At 37.0% G+C, this 18,930-nt stretch overlaps 3 protein-coding genes and 1 long non-coding RNA gene across 4 annotated transcripts; all 4 read left to right on the top strand.

Moving 5' to 3' along the window:
- Positions 1-2,506: 2,506 nt before the first annotated feature.
- On the top strand, positions 2,507-6,938 carry LOC128633079 (uncharacterized). The gene is made up of 4 exons (XR_008396741.1): positions 2,507-2,744; positions 5,186-5,303; positions 6,294-6,405; positions 6,611-6,938. It is a non-coding gene; the product is annotated as an uncharacterized LOC128633079 (long non-coding RNA).
- Positions 6,939-9,878: 2,940 nt separating this feature from the next.
- On the top strand, positions 9,879-11,139 carry LOC128628692 (C-C motif chemokine 3). Its single transcript, XM_053681731.1, has 3 exons — positions 9,879-10,035; positions 10,639-10,750; positions 10,985-11,139. Exons 1-3 carry the CDS (start codon positions 9,966-9,968, stop codon positions 11,070-11,072), a joined length of 270 nt encoding a protein of 89 aa, XP_053537706.1. The 5' UTR covers positions 9,879-9,965; the 3' UTR covers positions 11,073-11,139.
- A 2,037-nt stretch (positions 11,140-13,176) lies between these two features.
- Positions 13,177-15,017, top strand: LOC128633078 (C-C motif chemokine 3-like). Its single transcript, XM_053681730.1, has 3 exons — positions 13,177-13,479; positions 14,111-14,222; positions 14,451-15,017. The coding sequence occupies exons 1-3, from the start codon at positions 13,410-13,412 to the stop codon at positions 14,536-14,538; spliced, it is 270 nt and encodes an 89-aa protein (XP_053537705.1). The 5' UTR covers positions 13,177-13,409; the 3' UTR covers positions 14,539-15,017.
- A 1,721-nt stretch (positions 15,018-16,738) lies between these two features.
- LOC108268115 (C-C motif chemokine 3) lies at positions 16,739-18,130 on the top strand. Its single transcript, XM_017472837.3, has 3 exons — positions 16,739-16,872; positions 17,337-17,448; positions 17,552-18,130. Exons 1-3 carry the CDS (start codon positions 16,803-16,805, stop codon positions 17,661-17,663), a joined length of 294 nt encoding a protein of 97 aa, XP_017328326.1. The 5' UTR covers positions 16,739-16,802; the 3' UTR covers positions 17,664-18,130.
- The last annotated feature ends 800 nt before the right edge of the window (positions 18,131-18,930 follow it).

The raw sequence follows: 18,930 nt of genomic DNA, 5'->3' as shown, positions 1-18,930 counted from the left end.
TTCCATGTAGATCATAAAGCACTGAAATCGCTTGAGCAATATAAACATCATTGTACTTTTTATCCAGAAAAACCTCGGCTCCTCTGTGTACTGGTATTTGTTTATAGGCAGTACGCCAGAGGACTAGTACAGCATGTCCGAATAAGCCTTTTTCACACAAAGCGGAAACTAATTACACAGGTAATACGCAACACTGTGTGTGTGTGTGTGTGTGTGTGTGTGTGTGTGTGTGTGTGTGTGTGTGTGTGTGTGTGTGTGTGTGTGTGTGTGTGTGTGTGTGTGTGTGTGTACACAGCTACAGCTTCCTGTGTTCAACACTAATAGTTTATAGAAATTTATTTTGGTCCCCTTCCAGATCCCCATCTCTTGACTTCTGGAGCAAGACTCTGTCAGATCAAGCCCCAGCCTTTGCCGGCACACATGCTAGAGAGCATGTCAACAATAGAGTTGGTCCTGTACCTCTTGGTAGTCCACTATCCTACCAGTGTCCCCCCATGGCTGCAGATCTATTTCCCCCACTGCCTGTGCATGGCTATCAGTTCAGCTGTCATTTTAAATTTGTGTCTACACACCATCAAGCACTTCATCTGGAGTCTATAAAGATTACCCATAGCTTAGTGTGTCAGATTGAAGAGGGCACAAGACTACAGTCAAAATGTACTGCTTGGGGACAAATCTGTCAATCAAGGGTTACTGCAAGCAGCTTCAGAGAGGTTTGTCATGTGGTTGGGGATTCAGCTAGTCAGTCATTAGCAGCAAGAATCATCAAGGGCACAAGGCAGACAAATTCTATGAAATGTGGCCTTGAACTTGAGCCTGGTATTTTAAGGACATATTCTGAGACAGCCAGAGTTAGTGTCCTACCTTGTGGTTTTATTGCTAACCCAGAAGCACCACATCTAGGAGCCAGTCCAGACATACGAGTGCACGATCCATCTCAAACCTTCCCATTCGGACTAGTAGGAGTAAAAGCACCTCTGCTGACAGCATTGCTCAGGTTCCATTCATGAAAATCCAAAGAGGCCAAACCAAGCTCAAAGAGACCCAGAAGTACTATTGGAAGGCTCAAGGCCAGTTGCAGTGACTGGTCTACAGTGGTGTGACTTTGTGACTGACACACAATCAGATCTCACAATACAGAGGATTTGGCGAGATGATGCCTTTGTAGCGTTCATGAGAGAAGAGCTAGACATGTATTACTGTAATGTTTACATGGATGTGTATCTGTCAGTGGTATCAATTACGTTTCTGTTCAAGTGTCATGAATAAAATCAACCTTTTTAGCCTAAGTCAAAAACTTCAGAGACAGAGAGTTTAGTAGATGTCAAAAAGTAAATAAACTTTATTGAAAACCAATAAAGTGTGACAGTCTGCAGAAAGTCCGAATTATGCAAACACAAACATGTCTTTATATACCTTTCTCCACAGCATGGTCTCTGTAGGTGGGGTTTTGCTTTTCCTCGTTGAAACAGACCAATCTTTTTTGCCACAATTAAATATTCATGTCTATGTGTTATCTTAAATTTGTGGAACATGCGCAGTTAGTTGTTTTTCTTGAAAAGGTTTCACGAGGACAAGGTTTCTTTTAAAAAAAAATGTTTCGCACAGGCTTGTGTGTCTTGACCTTGACTCCCTTCTTAGACCTCAATGAGCATCTGTCCCTCTCTATAGGTTGTCCCCGCTGATATCTACCTCCTTTTCCCACGCCCTCTCCTAACTCCCTAATTTGTATCTGCCTCAAAGTTATTTACTCACGCATACGAATATCTACTGCCATTTTTTATTGCTGTGGAGACAGGAGACAGCTAATACAGAAGAACAATTGTTGTGCACTGAAACACAGAGTTCATTCAACTCAAATCCACTCAGAATATAACCTGATCAAACATTGTTCTATGGATTTAGATTATGCTTCTCACTGTTGATTATACATATAGATTATGTTTTTTAACCAATATTGATTATACGATTATGCTCAAGTAATAATTCTAAATTTTGGTTACATATTGAATTCATCATATTGAACCCATTAACATATCCAAATGTCAGTTACACATATTGTTTGCACTTCATAGATATTTTCCATATATTCTACATGCAGTACATGAACATTTATTATTAGATTAAGAATATTGTATTAATTTGTATGAAACATATGTAAATATAGACAAACCAAGGTGAATGTATCATTAGATTTTGTTTGAGATATTCTGTAATATAGATGTTAGATATATCGTATTAGCTGGATTATTCATATGTGCAAATGTTTACAAAATGTATATATTTACATTGAATACACTGTAGTTTATTTAACAAATGTACTCCCAGGGAACGCTTGTAGTGCACATGCTCAATTTCATGTTCTAATTTTGTGAAATATCAACCGGACACCAGAACTGAGGCGTCACATTTATTTGTTTTCATGAATTAACAAAACACAAAACCCGGAAGTGTGAAAAAAGCGGATTCTCAGTATTGATGAATCAGCAGGGGAGAAATACCCGGATGTGCTGCTGCTTCACTGTGCATACTGAGCTATCCCATAATGCAGCGGGGCTGACGCGGAAGAGCTGCAGGAATCCGCGCGGTGTGGTAAATCCGGATTGTGTTGGTGTTTATTATTGTACTGATCAGTAGTACTGAACCGCATGCAGCAGGTTCTGTCACACTGCTGGAGCCAGCGGCGTCACATTACGTGCGTATGACGTCACCTGCCAGCGACTGCTTAACTGCGTGTACTTCCGGTTAGTGCTCCATTTGAGACGATTCTATATGAAGTTATAAATGGTTCCTAAAAGATCTGCATGCACGTATGTGATCTGTATGTGTAAATTATAAACTGCTGCAAATGTCTAAGTGACTTGTTGTGTACGTGGAGAAAATATTTTCCTGAAATAACCGGATATGTACTGTTCTCTCTCTCAGTATACAGTACGTTTACATGGACAACATTAATCCGATATTAATCCGATTAAGACGATGTTCTGATTAAGAATCTAGCATGTAAACAACAATTTATTATTACCTCAATCCAATTAAAGTCACACTCGAAGTAAACACTAATCGAATTAGGACGTGTGGAGTAGTCCTGTTTTAGTCGCATTATCGACGTGCGTTACAGACTGCGTTTACATGGACAGCAGTGATCTAATTATGAACCTTATTCTGAATAAGATAGTATTGTGATTAAGGTGTTTACATGAGTCGCTTTTAGAATACTGCTTTTATGTTCCTGTTTTATATATTATAGAACATACAGTTCGTCTTCGTTATGGAACCGTATACAGATTTGGGTGTTTTCATTTTCAATTTTACGAAAGCTTCAAGTGCGGTTAATTATTTGTCGTGCTGTACGTGCTAATAGACGACCGCTTGAAGCCGTGGGCTGCGTCCCAAACCGCATACTTACTTACTATATAGTAGCTGATATACATGTATTTCACTTACTGTATAGCAGGTAAGTAATCGGTTTCAGATGCAGGCGTGCTCTCGTGTTTGCAGTGAAACGGTTGAGCGCTGCCGTGTGTGTACGTGTCCTGTCACACAATGCGGTGAAAACTCCCACACGGCATTAATAGTGTGATTAAGGTGTGTACATGTCTGTAACGCACATCAATAATGCGACTAAAACAGGAATACTCCACACGTCTTAATTCCATTGTGTTCACTTCGAGTATGACCTTAATCGGATTAAGGTCATCAATAATCTCTGTTTACATGCTAGTTTCTTAATCAGAGTATCGTCTTAATCGGGTTCATATCGGATTATCGTCGTCCATGTAAACGTACTGATTGACATGTACACACCTTAATCACACTAGTAACGTCGTGTGGGAGTTTTTGCGACAGGACACGTACACACACGGCAGTGCTCAGCTGTTTGACGGCAAACAAGAGAGCACGGCTGCGTCCCAAACCACGTACTTACCCACTGTATAGCAGGCGAAATACATGTATCTCAGCTACTATATAATAAGTAAGTACGCGGTTTGGGACGCAGCCCACGGCTTCAAGCAGTCGTCTATTTGCACGTACAGCACGACGAATAATTAACTGCACTTGAAGCTTCCGTAAAAATTAGAAATGAAACGCCCAAAACTGTATACGGAACCATAACGAAGATGAACTGTACATCGATACATGAAATTCTGGAGGGACGTCAGACGGCGTGGCGTGGGGATGTAATGACGTGTGCCGTTAATCTAACTATGTTCTATAACATGAAAAACAGGAACATGAAAGTATTCTAAAAGCGACTCATGTAAACACCTTAATCAGAATACTGTCTTATTCAGAATAAGGTCCATAATTAGATTACTGCTGTCCATGTAAATGCACTACTCCAGTAGAACTACTTTCTACTGATTACTTCACCCATCATCATAACAGGATCTGAACAAAGAAATATGCAATCTTTGATATGGAGTAGTAAAAGTATTGTTTTGGGTACTGTTGGGACGAGCACTGCATGATTCTGAGAACTAGCCACTTAGTCTGACACCGAATAGTAGAATAAAGAAGCAATAGACTCACGCTTTGTGTTTTATTTCTCAGAGATTTTGTGTTAAATGGTTTAGTTATAGAGTTTAGCATTATTTCAATGCTGTAAGCAGATTATATGATTTTATTTTTATAATGTACGGGTGAATGCAAAGTACCCTCTCGGCAGTGAGAACGATGCTGAGCCAAATGAAGAGAAAGAAGTCTTCTGGCGCCTGGTGTGTAGATTGAACCATTCAGGTAACAGTAAATGGAGAATACAGAAGAATACAGGTCATATTTATTTCGTGTTTAAATGACGCTAGAGTTTCACAGCACATGAATTACACTTACAAAAAGCAGTAAAATGCTGCAGATCTTTTTTTCTTACGCTGGAATCTTGATGTCCACCTTTACAAAGCTTAACTTGCGCATGCGAATTGGATTCACGCTTTATCTTATGTACACTTTCACAAATCTTACCCCACACATGCAAATCTTTTTGGCATCATTTATAACTTCATAATTCTACCCTTTTAAAATTCATACACTAGACGGTAGGGTGCATAGTGTAAGTGTATAGTCTCTCATTTGGGACACAACTTTGGTCTGTACTCTCCAGTGTGTGCTTTTGGACCGAATAATCAATAATGAGATTCCGTGACAACCATGTTTATAATTGATTATTATCAGTTACTTGTTGCAGCTCTGGTTCACATCGTGACCATCATCATCATCATCACCATCAGCAGTCATGGTCTCTCGTTCTCTCCTGCTGGTTCTGCTGGGTCTCGCCTGCCTTCAGTCCTTCACAACGGCTGGGAGTAAGATAACGTTACTTTGTTGTTTTTATAATATTTAATATGTAACAGCTGAGAGTAAGTTAAAGTCCACCTTTTTAATATGTTTTATTAATATTATAATAGAGCTATTTTTGGTACATATTATACATATATATTTTCACTTATTCATGTCATTGAGTATTTTGACTACTTTAAAATAATCTAGACTGGAGTCATTACTCATTAACACTCCGCTGGTTTATAACGATGCTGAATTCTCTAAAAAGACCAGCAGGTTGCTGAAAATAACCGGCGTTAATAAACCACTGTGTGTTTGTCGCACTGTTACAGTAAAATACTGAGTGAGGGGGTGGGGTGATGAAGCAGAGGTACTGTAGTTGATTATTTTACTGTAACGGCATGTCTCCAAGTGTGTTATTCCTCTTATACCACAGCAATCTGTGAACAGTTACAACATGACATCACACGTTTTATCTGGTTATAGTTTTATTTATGGTGTCGTGGACCATCTATAAAACACGTTAGTTCCTGTTCTCATTGATCTTCTAGCAGCTATAAACATTCTCACCAGACTCTTTTTTTCTCCGTCATGATGTTAAAAGATGCAGCTTGTCATGTTACTAAGAAATCAGCGCTAACTCCTCTGTCCTGAAGGTGCTGCAAAAACTTAAACTTACAGCTTCACCTCTGACTGTTACAAAGCGCTGACACTGGAGGCTCCTTCCATAAGTGTTAAATAAACGTTATACATCTTACAGAAAACGTCACCGTATCAACAATTACACAGATTTTTAGAACGAGCGCATTGATATAAACCTGTGATTTACATCTGCACTATTGTCAGAGCCACTGTAGTAGAAAATTAATCAACACCATCTGACCAATCAGAGTCCAGAACTCAAACGTCATGTGGTACAATCTTAATGCAGCACCTCGTACCAGATAAAAAGCATCTCATATGTTTTTATTGAACATTTATTCACAGAACTTAATACTTAAATATTTTCACAGGTGTAAATGAAGTAGGTCGATGCTGTTTCAGTCACCAGACACATCAAATCCCTGTAAGAGTCATTACAGCGTATGAAGTAACAGACCCTCAGTGTCCAAAACCTGGAGTCATGTAAGCTTTCACTCCTTCATTCTTTTTATTTTTTAATAATTAATAATGATAAATGTTTGTATTTCAATGTCCATTATGGATTTGTGGTTATGTATAATATAAACTTTTAAATAATAATATTTTGGAGGTTTGAAACATTTTGGGATGTGATTTTATTATTTTATAGCAGTTTTACACCGATCTAAATCTTATCTCTCCTCTGCAGCTTTACTGTAAAGAGCGGCCGTAAGGTGTGTGCAGACCCCAACGTCGATTGGGTGCAGAAACTCATGAAAACAATTGACCAGCGCTCGACCCAACCTCAAACAACTGATTAAATCCTCTCTCCATTAATAAGCATTTAATTTTATTTTTTTAAATACAAAAAGCACTTTTGATATATTTAGACAGGAGGAATAAAGCTTTTTATTATAAATCAGATTTAAACAAACCTTTCAGTGGTTTAGTCTAATATTGTTTACCTGATCTAAACTATAGGCTGTGAGGATGAATGAATTATAATTTATGCATATCAAAGGACATTTTAAACTGTCTATTATGACTACGTTTCTATTTTTTTTAAGCACATTTTCAAATTATAAAATAAAACAATGTTGGTCACCGTCAAAGAGATGTTTCATGTGACATCTTATCTTATGTTTTTTCACAGTTCAGTATCTTACATTTTCTCCTGTGGGTTCCTGTTCTGTTGCCTGATTGCGTTTGAGTTGTTGATCGCTACAATGGATACACACTCCTGTTAAAACTGTAGGTTTTTGTGATGTAAAAACAAATGAAACAAAGATAAACCATAAACATATCAGAACATTTCCATCTTTAATGTAAAATGTACAACCTGTACAGTTCCGTTGAAAACCAAAGTCACAATTTTCAGAGAAAAACAGATCAAAATAAAAAACACAATAACCTGGTTGCATAAGTATACACACCCCCGAACTAATACCTTGTTGAAGCACCTTTAATTTTATTACACCACTCAGTCTTTTTGGTTAGGAGTCTATCAGCGTGGCCAAGGCTGTGTTATCCCAATGAGCATCATGGACTGCAGTCCAGGGACCCGAACACTAGGTGGCCCCTGAGAGGATTCTCTTTTGTATTTTAAAATGACACATTTTGGTCCAGGTAATGATAATGAGTCTTTATTGATCGTGTATACATTACAGCACAGTGAAATAATTTTCTGCGCATACCCCAGCATGCCAGGGTCAGAGCGCAGGATCTGCCATGACACAGCGCCCCCTGGAGCAGAGAGGGTTAAGGGCCTTGTTCAAGAGCCCAACAGTGGCAGCTTGGCAGTGCTGGGGCTGGAACCCCTGACCGTCTGATCAGTAACTCAGAGCCTGGCAGTGCTGGGAAACCCCAACCTTCCAACTACAATATACTGTAGGAGACAGCTAAAAGAGCAATAACTTTATTTAATGCTAATGCTAAAATTGTTGAGGAGTGAACGTATTTGCACACTTTCCACCCTCTGAGGCTCTGGCATGAAAAAAATACCATTTTGACTCACTAAAAGAATCAAATCAGCACAAATTAGTGACGATGTTGCCTGACTGAGGAATAATTCAGATTTTTTTTCTCTCGTAATCATTTTATTAAACTCTATTAAGGGTGTGGTTAAGCAGCTTTGTCATATAAAACCATTACCTAATTTTCTTCTTATACACCCCTCCCCCACATGTTTTCCATTCCAATTTTCACAAGTATAAAGTTCTTACACGGCACTATATAACCCACTGACCACTACATGGGCGTGTGTGCTTTCCCCATCCCACGCACTCCATATACATTCATTACACATTGATAATTTACAAATAACAGCAAGTGTCTTATCCGTTTTATCCCACAGCAACTTGTCAACGATTGCATTATTTTTATTGATTAAAGAACAACACATACTCTTTAGCTTTTTATAGCTACATGTAATGTAGTGGAACGTCTGCCGAACTCATTATTTCTAATCGCTATATGCGTGCGACTCTCCTCCTCATCAAGCTGTTTCCCTCACCCACTAGATTCTGTTGACCACAACCTGCACATTTTCTGCTGAGCTCATGTTTTTCTCATAATGATCTGCTCTCTTTCTCTCTCACACGTTCAGGTTGATTCACATTTTGTAACTTTTTAAAATCTGAAAATCGACCCTTACTGAAACTCACATGGCCTTCACACAAGTCACATGTGGAATGCACAAACGCAGTTTTTAGACAGTGCACGTGTTATGGTTCACGCATTTTCCACAAGTATGTAATGCATTTGGTTTTATTTTTCAGAATGATTTTCTCACTATGATTAACTGTTTTTAAATGTGATCACCTGACCTTCACAACCATACCATATATGCTTGTTGAACATCCCGTTCCAGATTTATTAACCCCTTGCTGTTAGAATATGCTCCACTCTTCGGGGAAGGCTTTCCACTGGATTTCAGGGCGTGGCTGTGGGGATTTGTGTTCATTCAGCTACAAGAGTGATAGTGAGGTTGAGGTCACGCGCTGATGTTGATGTAAGGAGACTCCAGTTCCAGTTCATCACTAGCGTGTTAAATGTGGTTGAGGTCAGGGTTCTGTGCAGGACACTCAAGTTCTTCACCCTTCTTCTAACCTTCACACACCACATCTTCATGGAGCTCGCTTTGTGTAGTCATGCTATAACAGGTTTGGGCCTCTTAGTTCCAGTGAAGAGAAATTGTAAAGCTACAGCGTACAAAGACGTTCTATATAACTGTGTGCTTCTGACTTTGCAACAGTTTCAGGAAGAACCACATATGGGTGTGATGGTCAGGTGTCCACATACTTTTGACCATGTAATGTATTATACCCAATGTGTCAGATGTGTTTACTTGAATTCATACGTGCAGTTTTAATGGTATAATGTGGTGAAATGCACCTTCTCCTGTTTTTCAGACACACACACACTCACACACACACACACACACATAGAAAATTAATGCTGATGTGAAATCTACAGTAGGGGATTTTTCAGAATCAATATTTTTCCTCTCACTGGAAATGATTTATTAGAGGGTTTGTTTTATTAATCATGACAGTTTTTATACTTTGTTTAAATATAAAAAGGAATACTGTTTACCACAAACACAAATACATGTTGTGTGAATAATTATCCCCATTTAATATTAATGATGTATTATCTCTGTGTATTGTGTGTGACGTGGTGTGTTGTTTAACACGAGAGTTTGATCTCTACAGATTTACTGATTCACTTCAATAAAGTTGAACTTCATCTTTATTTAACTTTATGTGATTAATACAGGAGTGTAAAGGTGAGTCTGATTAAAAAGTCTTCAACGCCGCGCAGTTCTTTCTCATTTTAGCTGTAAACCGCGGTCGGGTATTCTATGGAAGATGTCTTTCCTCTCCCTCAGACAAAGCGGAACTTTTTCATCGCCTACAAACACCAAAACCACACTCTCCCCCTCCTCTTTTCAGCTTATATAAACTCAAGTATCAGGTGATACCTGCATTAATACCATTCTGTTTGCATCGTTACCATCACCCTCACCCTCATCATCATCATCATCATCATCGCCATCAGAAGTCATGTCTTCACGTTGTCTCCTGCTGGTTCTGCTGGGTCTCGCCTGCCTTCAGTCCTTCACAATGGCTGAGCGTAAGATAAAGTTAATCTTTTTTTAATATGTAACTATGATATTATTATTATTATTATTATTATTATTATTATTATTATTATTATTTTTATAAGCAATTTGTGAACAGTTACAACATGGCATCAGATATTTAATATGGTCATACCAGATTAAATGTCTATGGGATGTCTGTAGCTTGTCATATTACCGATAAACCACAAAATGTAGTCTGAGCACTGACACTGCAGACTCCTTATATAAATGTTAAATAAATGTCTCCTCACAGAAAACGTCACCTTATCATCAATCTCACACGATTTTAATCTGATTATGTGGGGCGTACTTGCTGTACAAGTCCCTTCGAATGAGCTGTTACTATAGAAACGCAGCTGCGCTACTGTCAGACTCGCTGTTCTAGAAAATTAATCAACACCTCCTGACCAATCAGAATCTAGACTTCGACACCACTGTGGTACAATCTAAAACAGGCAAATGCTGCACCTCTTACCAGATTAATATATATATATATATATATATATATATATATATACATACAGTATATCTAATATGTTTTTTTTTATTGAGTATTTAATCATAGTACTAAATGTGTAAATGTTTTCACACAGATGTAAATGGACCAGCTCGATGCTGTTTCAGTTTCCAGACACATCGAATCCCTGTAAAACGCATTACAGCGTATGGAAAAACAGAACATCGGTGTACAAAACCTGGAGTCATGTAAGCTTTCACGCTCTAGTTTTATTATTATTATTATTATTATTATTATTATTATTATTATTATTATTGTAATAAGTTGAATTTCCATATCCATTGTTGCATAATGATTATGCATAATATCAACTTTAAAATAATATCGCTTTACATTTTTTGGAGGTTTGAGGTGTGTGAGAATATTAGATTTTCTGATTTTAAAGGAGTTTTACACTGACCTAAATCTTCTCTCTTCTGCAGCTTTACTCTAAAGAGCGGGCGTCAGGTGTGTGCAGACCCCAGCGTCGAGTGGGTGCAGAGTCACATGAAAACAGTTGACCAGCGATAGATTACTCCTGTAGGCCCGAACTGACCTTAAATGAATATTTAAATCCTTTGCCCATATATATATATATATATATGTATATATATATATATATATATATATATATATATATATATATATATATATATATATATATATATATATATTACAAAATGCATTTTTTATGTATTTAGACAGGAGCAATAAAGCTTTTTATAATAAATTAGATTTAAACAAACTTTTGTTTATTTAAATTAGTCTAGTATCGTGTAACTGAATTAAACTATAGGCTGTGATGATGAATGAATTATAACAATGTTGATCACCTTCAAAGAGATTCAAATGGTCATGTGACACCATTGATAACAACGTTTGAAACTTTGAAAAAATAATCAGTTCTTTTTTTCGCTGCTCAGTATCTTTCATTCTTTCATGTTTTGTTTCTAATACGCATGCGTTCCTGTTTTGCTGACAACTTGTGTTAGTTGATGTCCACATGCAAACTCATACTTAAACTATAACTATGAACAAAACAGTATGACACGTTGTTCTTTATTAAATAAAATCCTCTTCTGTTTGATGGTGCTGTTGATTGTCTTTACTTCACAAACATACCCTGATAATCTAGACCAGGGGTTCTCAAAGTTATCCACGAAGGGCCTGTGTGGCTGCAGGCTTTCATTCCAGTCAAATAAGAGGTACACTTGATGGTTGATTGCAGACCAAGATGAACTGATTTAAGAAGTGGGATCAGGTATGTATTCTGTCTGGTTGGAATGAAAGCCTGCAGCTACACCGGCCCTTTACAGATAAGATCGATGACCCCTGATCTAGACTTTGAGGTTCACAGTTACAGCAGTGAATATTCTTGTGTTAAACTGGTGCCACCTCTCTTCCATTGATATTAATGCAGCAGGACACATCAGGCCAACAGAAGACAGTTCAGTGTTTGGAAAAAGATGTGACAATTTGTTTAGATCACTACATAAGATACAGATGGGTCACAAATCAGAAACCGATATAAAGTGTGTAACCAATATAACCAATAATAAGGCTTGGTTAAACCAATATAAAATGTGTTACTATGGCTTTAAGCCACCACGAGCCTATAATTTACTGTATTATTATTATTATTATTATTATTATTATTATTATTATTATGGTTGTTGATGTTGTTGTTGTTGTAATAAGCTTCACTCTTCGGGGAAAGCTTTCCACTAGATTTCGGGGCGCGGCTTTGGGGATTTGTGTTCATTCAGCTACAAGAGTGTTAGTGAGGTTGAGGTCATGCACTGATGTTGATGTAAGGAGACTCCAGTTCCAGTTCATCCAAAAGGTGTTAAATGTGGTTGAGGTCAGGGTTCTGTGCAGGACACTCAAGTTCTTCTACCTGCTTCTAACTTTCACACACCACGGCTTCATGGAGCTCGCTATGTGCAGTCATGCTATAACAGGTTTGGGCCTCTTAGTTCCAGTGAAGAGAAATTGTAAATCTACAGTGCATAAAGACGTTCTATATAACTGTGTGCTTCTGACTTTGCAACAGTTTCAGGAAGAACCACATATGGGTGTGATGGTCAGGTGTCCACATACTTTTGACCATGTAATGTATTATACCCAATGTGTCAGATGTGTTTACTTGAATTCATACGTGCAGTTTTAATGGTATAATGTGGTGAAATGCACCTTCACCTGTTTTTCAGACACACACACACACACACACACACATAGAAAATTAATGCTGATGTGAAATCTACAGTAGGGGATTTTTCAGAATCAATATTTTTCCTCTCACTGGAAATGATTTATTAGAGGGTTTGTTTTATTAATCATGACAGTTTTTATACTTTGTTTAAATATAAAAAAGGAATACTGTTTACCACAAACACAAATACATGTTGTGTGAATAATTATCCCCATTTAATATTAATGATGTATTATCTCTGTGTATTGTGTGTGACGTGGTGTGTTGTTTAACACGAGAGTTTGATCTCTACAGATTTACTGATTCACTTCAATAAAGTTGAACTTCATCTTTATTTAACTTTATGTGATTAATACAGGAGTGTAAAGGTGAGTCTGATTAAAAAGTCTTCAACGCCGCGCAGTTCTTTCTCATTTTAGCTGTAAACCGCGGTCGGGTATTCTATGGAAGATGTCTTTTCTTTCCCTCTTAGACAAAGCGGAACTTTTTCATCGCCTACAAACACCAAAACCACACTCTCCCCCTCCTCTTTTCAGCTTATATAAACTCAAGTATCAGGTGATACCTGCATTAATACAATTCTGTTTGCACCGTTACCATCACCCTCACCCTCATCATCATCATCATCATCATCATCATCATCGCCATCAGAAGTCATGTCTTCACGTTGTCTCCTGCTGGTTCTGCTGGGTCTCGCCTGCCTTCAGTCCTTCACAATGGCTGAGCGTAAGATAAAGTTAATCTTTTTTAATATGTAACTATGATATTATTATTATTATTATTATTATTATTATTATTATTATTATTATTATTATTATTATTATTATTATTATTATTGTTGTTGTTGTTGTTATTATTATAAGCAATTTGTGAACAGTTACAACATGGCATCAGATATTTAATATGGTCATACCAGATTAAATGTCTATGGGATGTCTGTAGCTTGTCATATTACCGATAAACCACAAAATGTAGTCTGAGCACTGACACTGCAGACTCCTTACATAAATGTTAAATAAATGTCTCCTCACAGAAAACGTCACCTTATCATCAATCTCACATGATTTTAATCTGATTATGTGGGGCGTACTTGCTGTACAAGTCCCTTCGAATGAGCTGTTACTATAGAAACGCAGCTGCGCTACTGTCAGACTCGCTGTTCTAGAAAATTAATCAACACCTCCTGACCAATCAGAATCTAGACTTCGACACCACTGTGGTACAATCTAAAACAGGCAAATGCTGCACCTCTTACCAGATTAATATATATATATATATATATACACACAGTATATCTAATATGTTTTTTTATTGAGTATTTAATCATAGTACTAAATGTGTAAATGTTTTCACACAGATGTAAATGGACCAGCTCAATGCTGTTTCAGTTTCCAGACTCATCGAATCCCTGTAAAACGCATTACAGCGTATGGAAAAACAGAACATCGGTGTACAAAACCTGGAGTCATGTAAGCTTTCACGCTCTAGTTTTATTATTATTATTATTATTATTATTATTATTATTATTATTGTAATAAGTTGAATTTCCATATCCATTGTTGCATAATGATTATGCATAATATCAACTTTAAAATAATATCGCTTTACATTTTTTGGAGGTTTGAGGTGTGTGAGAATATTAGATTTTCTGATTTTAAAGGAGTTTTACACTGACCTAAATCTTCTCTCTTCTGCAGCTTTACTCTAAAGAGTGGGCGTCAGGTGTGTGCAGACCCCAGCGTCGAGTGGGTGCAGAGTCACATGAAAACAGTTGACCAGCGATAGATTACTCCTGTAGGCCCGAACTGACCTTAAATGAATATTTAAATCCTTTGCCCATATATATATATATTACAAAATGCATTTTTTATGTATTTAGACAGGAGCAATAAAGCTTTTTATAATAAATTAGATTTAAACAAACTTTTGTTTATTTAAATTAGTCTAGTATCGTGTAACTGAATTAAACTATAGGCTGTGATGATGAATGAATTATAACAATGTTGATCACCTTCAAAGAGATTCAAATGGTCATGTGACACCATTGATAACAACATTTGAAACTTTGAAAAAAAAATCAGTTCTTTTTTCGCTGCTCAGTATCTTTCATTCTTTCATGTTTTCTTTCTAATACGCATGAGTTCCTGTTTTGCTGACAACTTGTGTTAGTTGATGTCCACATGCAAACTCATACTTAAACTATAACTATGAACAAAACAGTATGACACGTTGTTCTTTATTAAATAAAATCCTCTTCTGTTTGATGGTGCTGTTGATTGTCTTTACTTCACAAACATACCCTGATAATCTAGACCAGGGGTTCTCAAGGTTATCCACGAAGGGCCTGTGTGGCTGCAGGCTTTCATTCCAGTCAAATAAGAGGTACACTTGATGGTTGATTGCAGACCAAGATGAACTGATTTAAGAAGTGGGATCAGGTATGGATTCTGTCTGGTTGGAATGAAAGCCTGCAGCTACACCGGCCCTTTACAGATAAGATCGATGACCCCTGATCTAGACTTTGAGGTTCACAGTTACAGCAGTGAATATTCTTGTGTTAAACTGGTGCCACCTCTCTTCCATTGATATTAATGCAGCAGGACACATCAGGCCAACAGAAGACAGTTCAGTGTTTGGAAAAAGATGTGACAATTTGTTTAGATCACTATAAGATACAGATGGGTCACAAATCAGAAGCTGATATAAAGTGTGTAACCAATATAACCAATAATAAGGCTTGGTTAAACCAATATAAGGTATGTTACTATGGCTTTAAGCCACCACGAGCCTATAATTTACTGTATTATTATTATTATTATTATTATTATTATTATTATTATGGTTGTTGATGTTGTTGTTGTTGTAATATGCTCCACTCTCATCGCCTACAAACACCAAAACCAGTGGAAGGTTTTCCACTAGATTTCGGGGCGTGACTTTGGGGATTTGTGTTCATTCAGCTACAAGAGTGATAGTGAGGTTGAGGTCACGCGCTGATGTTGATGTAAGGAGACTCCAGTTCCAGTTCATCACTAGCGTGTTAAATGTGGTTGAGGTCAGGGTTCTGTGCAGGACACTCAAGTTCTTCAACCTTCTTCTAACTTTCACACACCACGTCTTCATGGAGCTCGCTTTGTGCAGTCATGCTATAATAGGTTTGGGCCTCTTAGTTCCAGTGAAGAGAAATTGTAAAGCTACAGCGTACAAAGACGTTCTATATAACTGTGTGCTTCTGACTTTGCAACAGTTTCAGGAAGAACCACATATGGGTGTGATGGTCAGGTGTCCACATACTTTTGACCACGTAATGTATTATACCCAATGTGTCAGATGTGTTTACTTGAATTCATACGTGCAGTTTTAATGGTATAATGTGGTGAAATGCACCTTCACCTGTTTTTCAGACACTCACACACACACACACACACACATAGAAAATTAATGCTGATGTGAAATCTACAGTAGGGGATTTTTCAGAATCAATATTTTTCCTCTCACTGGAAATGATTTATTAGAGGGTTTGTTTTATTAATCATGACAGTTTTTATACTTTGTTTAAATATAAAAAGGAATACTGTTTACCACAAACACAAATACATGTTGTGTGAATAATTATCCCCATTTAATATTAATGATGTATTATCTCTGTGTATTGTGTGTGACGTGGTGTGTTGTTTAACACGAGAGTTTGATCTCTACAGATTTACTGATTCACTTCAATAAAGTTGAACTTCATCTTTATTTAACTTTATGTGATTAATACAGGAGTGTAAAGGTGAGTCTTGATTAAAAAGTCTTCAACGCCGCGCAGTTCTTTCTCATTTTAGCTGTAAACCGCGGTCGGGTATTCTATGGAAGATGTCTTTTCTTTCCCTCTTAGACAAAGCGGAACTTTTTCATCGCCTACAAACACCAAAACCACACTCTCCCCCTCCTCTTTTCAGCTTATATAAACTCAAGTATCAGGTGATACCTGCATTAATACCATTCTGTTTGCATCGTTACCATCACCCTCACCCTCATCATCATCATCATCGCCATCAGAAGTCATGTCTTCACGTTGTCTCCTGCTGGTTCTGCTGGGTCTCGCCTGCCTTCAGTCCTTCACAATGGCTGAGCGTAAGATAAAGTTAATCTTTTTTAATATGTAACTATGATATTATTATTATTATTATTATTATTATTATTATTATTATTATTATTATTATTGTTGTTGTTGTTGTTATTATTATAAGCAATTTGTGAACAGTTACAACATGGCATCAGATATTTAATATGGTCATACCAGATTAAATGTCTATGGGATGTCTGTAGCTTGTCATATTACCGATAAACCACAAAATGTAGTCTGAGCACTGACACTGCAGACTCCTTATATAAATGTTAAATAAATGTCTCCTCACAGAAAACGTCACCTTATCATCAATCTCACACGATTTTAATCTCTTACCAGATTAATATATATATATATATATATATACACACACACACACACACACACACACACACACACAGTATATCTAATATGTTTTTTACTTTGAGTATTTAATCACAGAACTAAATGTGTAAATGTTTTCACACAGATGAAAATGGACCAGATCGATGCTGTTTCAGTTTCCAGACACATCAAATCCCTGTAAGACTCATTACAGCGTATGAAAAAACAGAACGTCCGTGTCAAAAACCTGGAGTCATGTAAGCTTTCAGTCTCTAGTTTTATTATTATTATTAATATTATTATTATTATTTCAGATTTTATTGGAGTTTTACACTGACCTAAATCTTCTCTCTTCTGCAGCTTTACTCTAAAGAGCGGGCGTCAGGTGTGTGCAGACCCCAGCGTCGAGTGGGTGCAGAAACACATGAAAACAGTTGACCAGCACCCAATTACTCCTGAAGGCCCGAACTAAGCTTAAATGAATATTTAAATCCTTTCTCCATTAATAAGATTTATTTTTTTTTTTTTACAAAATGCATTTTTTATGTATTTATACAGGAGCAATAAAGCTTTTTATAATAAATTAGATTTAAACAAACTTTTGTTTATTTAAATTAGTCTAGTATCGTGTAACTGAATTAAACTATAGGCTGTGATGATGAATGAATTATAACAATGTTGATCACCTTCAAAGAGATTCAAATGGTCATGTGACACCTTTGATAACAACGTTTGAAACTTTGAAAAAATAATCAGTTCTTTTTTCGCTGCTCAGTATCTTTCATTCTTTCATGTTTTGTTTCTAATACGCATGCGTTCCTGTTTTGCTGACAACTTGTGTTAGTTGATGTCCACATGCAAACTCATACTTAAACTATAACTATGAACAAAACAGTATGACACGTTGTTCTTTATTAAATAAAATCCTCTTCTGTTTGATGGTGCTGTTGATTGTCTTTACTTCACAAACATACCCTGATAATCTAGACCAGGGGTTCTCAAGGTTATCCACGAAGGGCCTGTGTGGCTGCAGGCTTTCATTCCAGTCAAATAAGAGGTACACTTGATGGTTGATTGCAGACCAAGATGAACTGATTTAAGAAGTGGGATCAGGTATGTATTCTGTCTGGTTGGAATGAAAGCCTGCAGCTACACCGGCCCTTTACAGATAAGATCGATGACCCCTGATCTAGACTTTGAGGTTCACAGTTACAGCAGTGAATATTCTTGTGTTAAACTGGTGCCACCTCTCTTCCATTGATATTAATGCAGCAGGACACATCAGGCCAACAGAAGACAGTTCAGTGTTTGGAAAAAGATGTGACAATTTGTTTAGATCACTATAAGATACAGATGGGTCACAAATCAGAAACCGATATAAAGTGTGAACTTTTCACCAGACATCAGTATTAACTCAAGAAACCTGCAAATATAAAGAATTCACAACATTAAAGTCCATAAATAAAGTTTTGTGTAATAAAGTGTAATGACACGAGAAAAAAGTATTGAACATGATGAGAAAAATCAGTTCTATAAGGCAAGGTAAGGCAAAGAACCAGCTGAAATCCATAAGTATTTATACCCCCTATCTTTCAAATTAATATCAGCAGGGTTAGTAAAGTAATGGTCTATTAAAAAGGCTTTTTGTTACCAAGGTGTCACTCAAGAAACATCTCATGATGGGTAAAAGCAAAGAGCTCTCCCAAGACGTTCACAACTGTATTGTTGCGAAACATATT

The sequence above is a fragment of the Ictalurus punctatus genome, chromosome 7 (genome assembly GCF_001660625.3).
Source record: "Ictalurus punctatus breed USDA103 chromosome 7, Coco_2.0, whole genome shotgun sequence".
NCBI classification, from domain to species: domain Eukaryota; kingdom Metazoa; phylum Chordata; class Actinopteri; order Siluriformes; family Ictaluridae; genus Ictalurus; species Ictalurus punctatus.
This window is presented reverse-complemented; position numbering and strand designations above follow the sequence as displayed.

Bases quoted from the DNA above. Each gene is read 5' to 3' on its own strand.
- LOC128628692 (XM_053681731.1), top strand. From the start codon at position 9,966: ATGTCTTCACGTTGTCTCCTGCTGGTTCTGCTGGGTCTCGCCTGCCTT. The intron at 10,036-10,638 runs GTAAGATAAAGT...GTTTTCACACAG, and splicing joins GTCCTTCACAATGGCTGAGC to ATGTAAATGGACCAGCTCGA. The intron at 10,751-10,984 runs GTAAGCTTTCAC...TCTCTTCTGCAG, and splicing joins TGTACAAAACCTGGAGTCAT to CTTTACTCTAAAGAGCGGGC.
- LOC128633078 (XM_053681730.1), top strand. From the start codon at position 13,410: ATGTCTTCACGTTGTCTCCTGCTGGTTCTGCTGGGTCTCGCCTGCCTT. The intron at 13,480-14,110 runs GTAAGATAAAGT...GTTTTCACACAG, and splicing joins GTCCTTCACAATGGCTGAGC to ATGTAAATGGACCAGCTCAA. The intron at 14,223-14,450 runs GTAAGCTTTCAC...TCTCTTCTGCAG, and splicing joins TGTACAAAACCTGGAGTCAT to CTTTACTCTAAAGAGTGGGC.
- LOC108268115 (XM_017472837.3), top strand. From the start codon at position 16,803: ATGTCTTCACGTTGTCTCCTGCTGGTTCTGCTGGGTCTCGCCTGCCTT. The intron at 16,873-17,336 runs GTAAGATAAAGT...GTTTTCACACAG, and splicing joins GTCCTTCACAATGGCTGAGC to ATGAAAATGGACCAGATCGA. The intron at 17,449-17,551 runs GTAAGCTTTCAG...TCTCTTCTGCAG, and splicing joins TGTCAAAAACCTGGAGTCAT to CTTTACTCTAAAGAGCGGGC.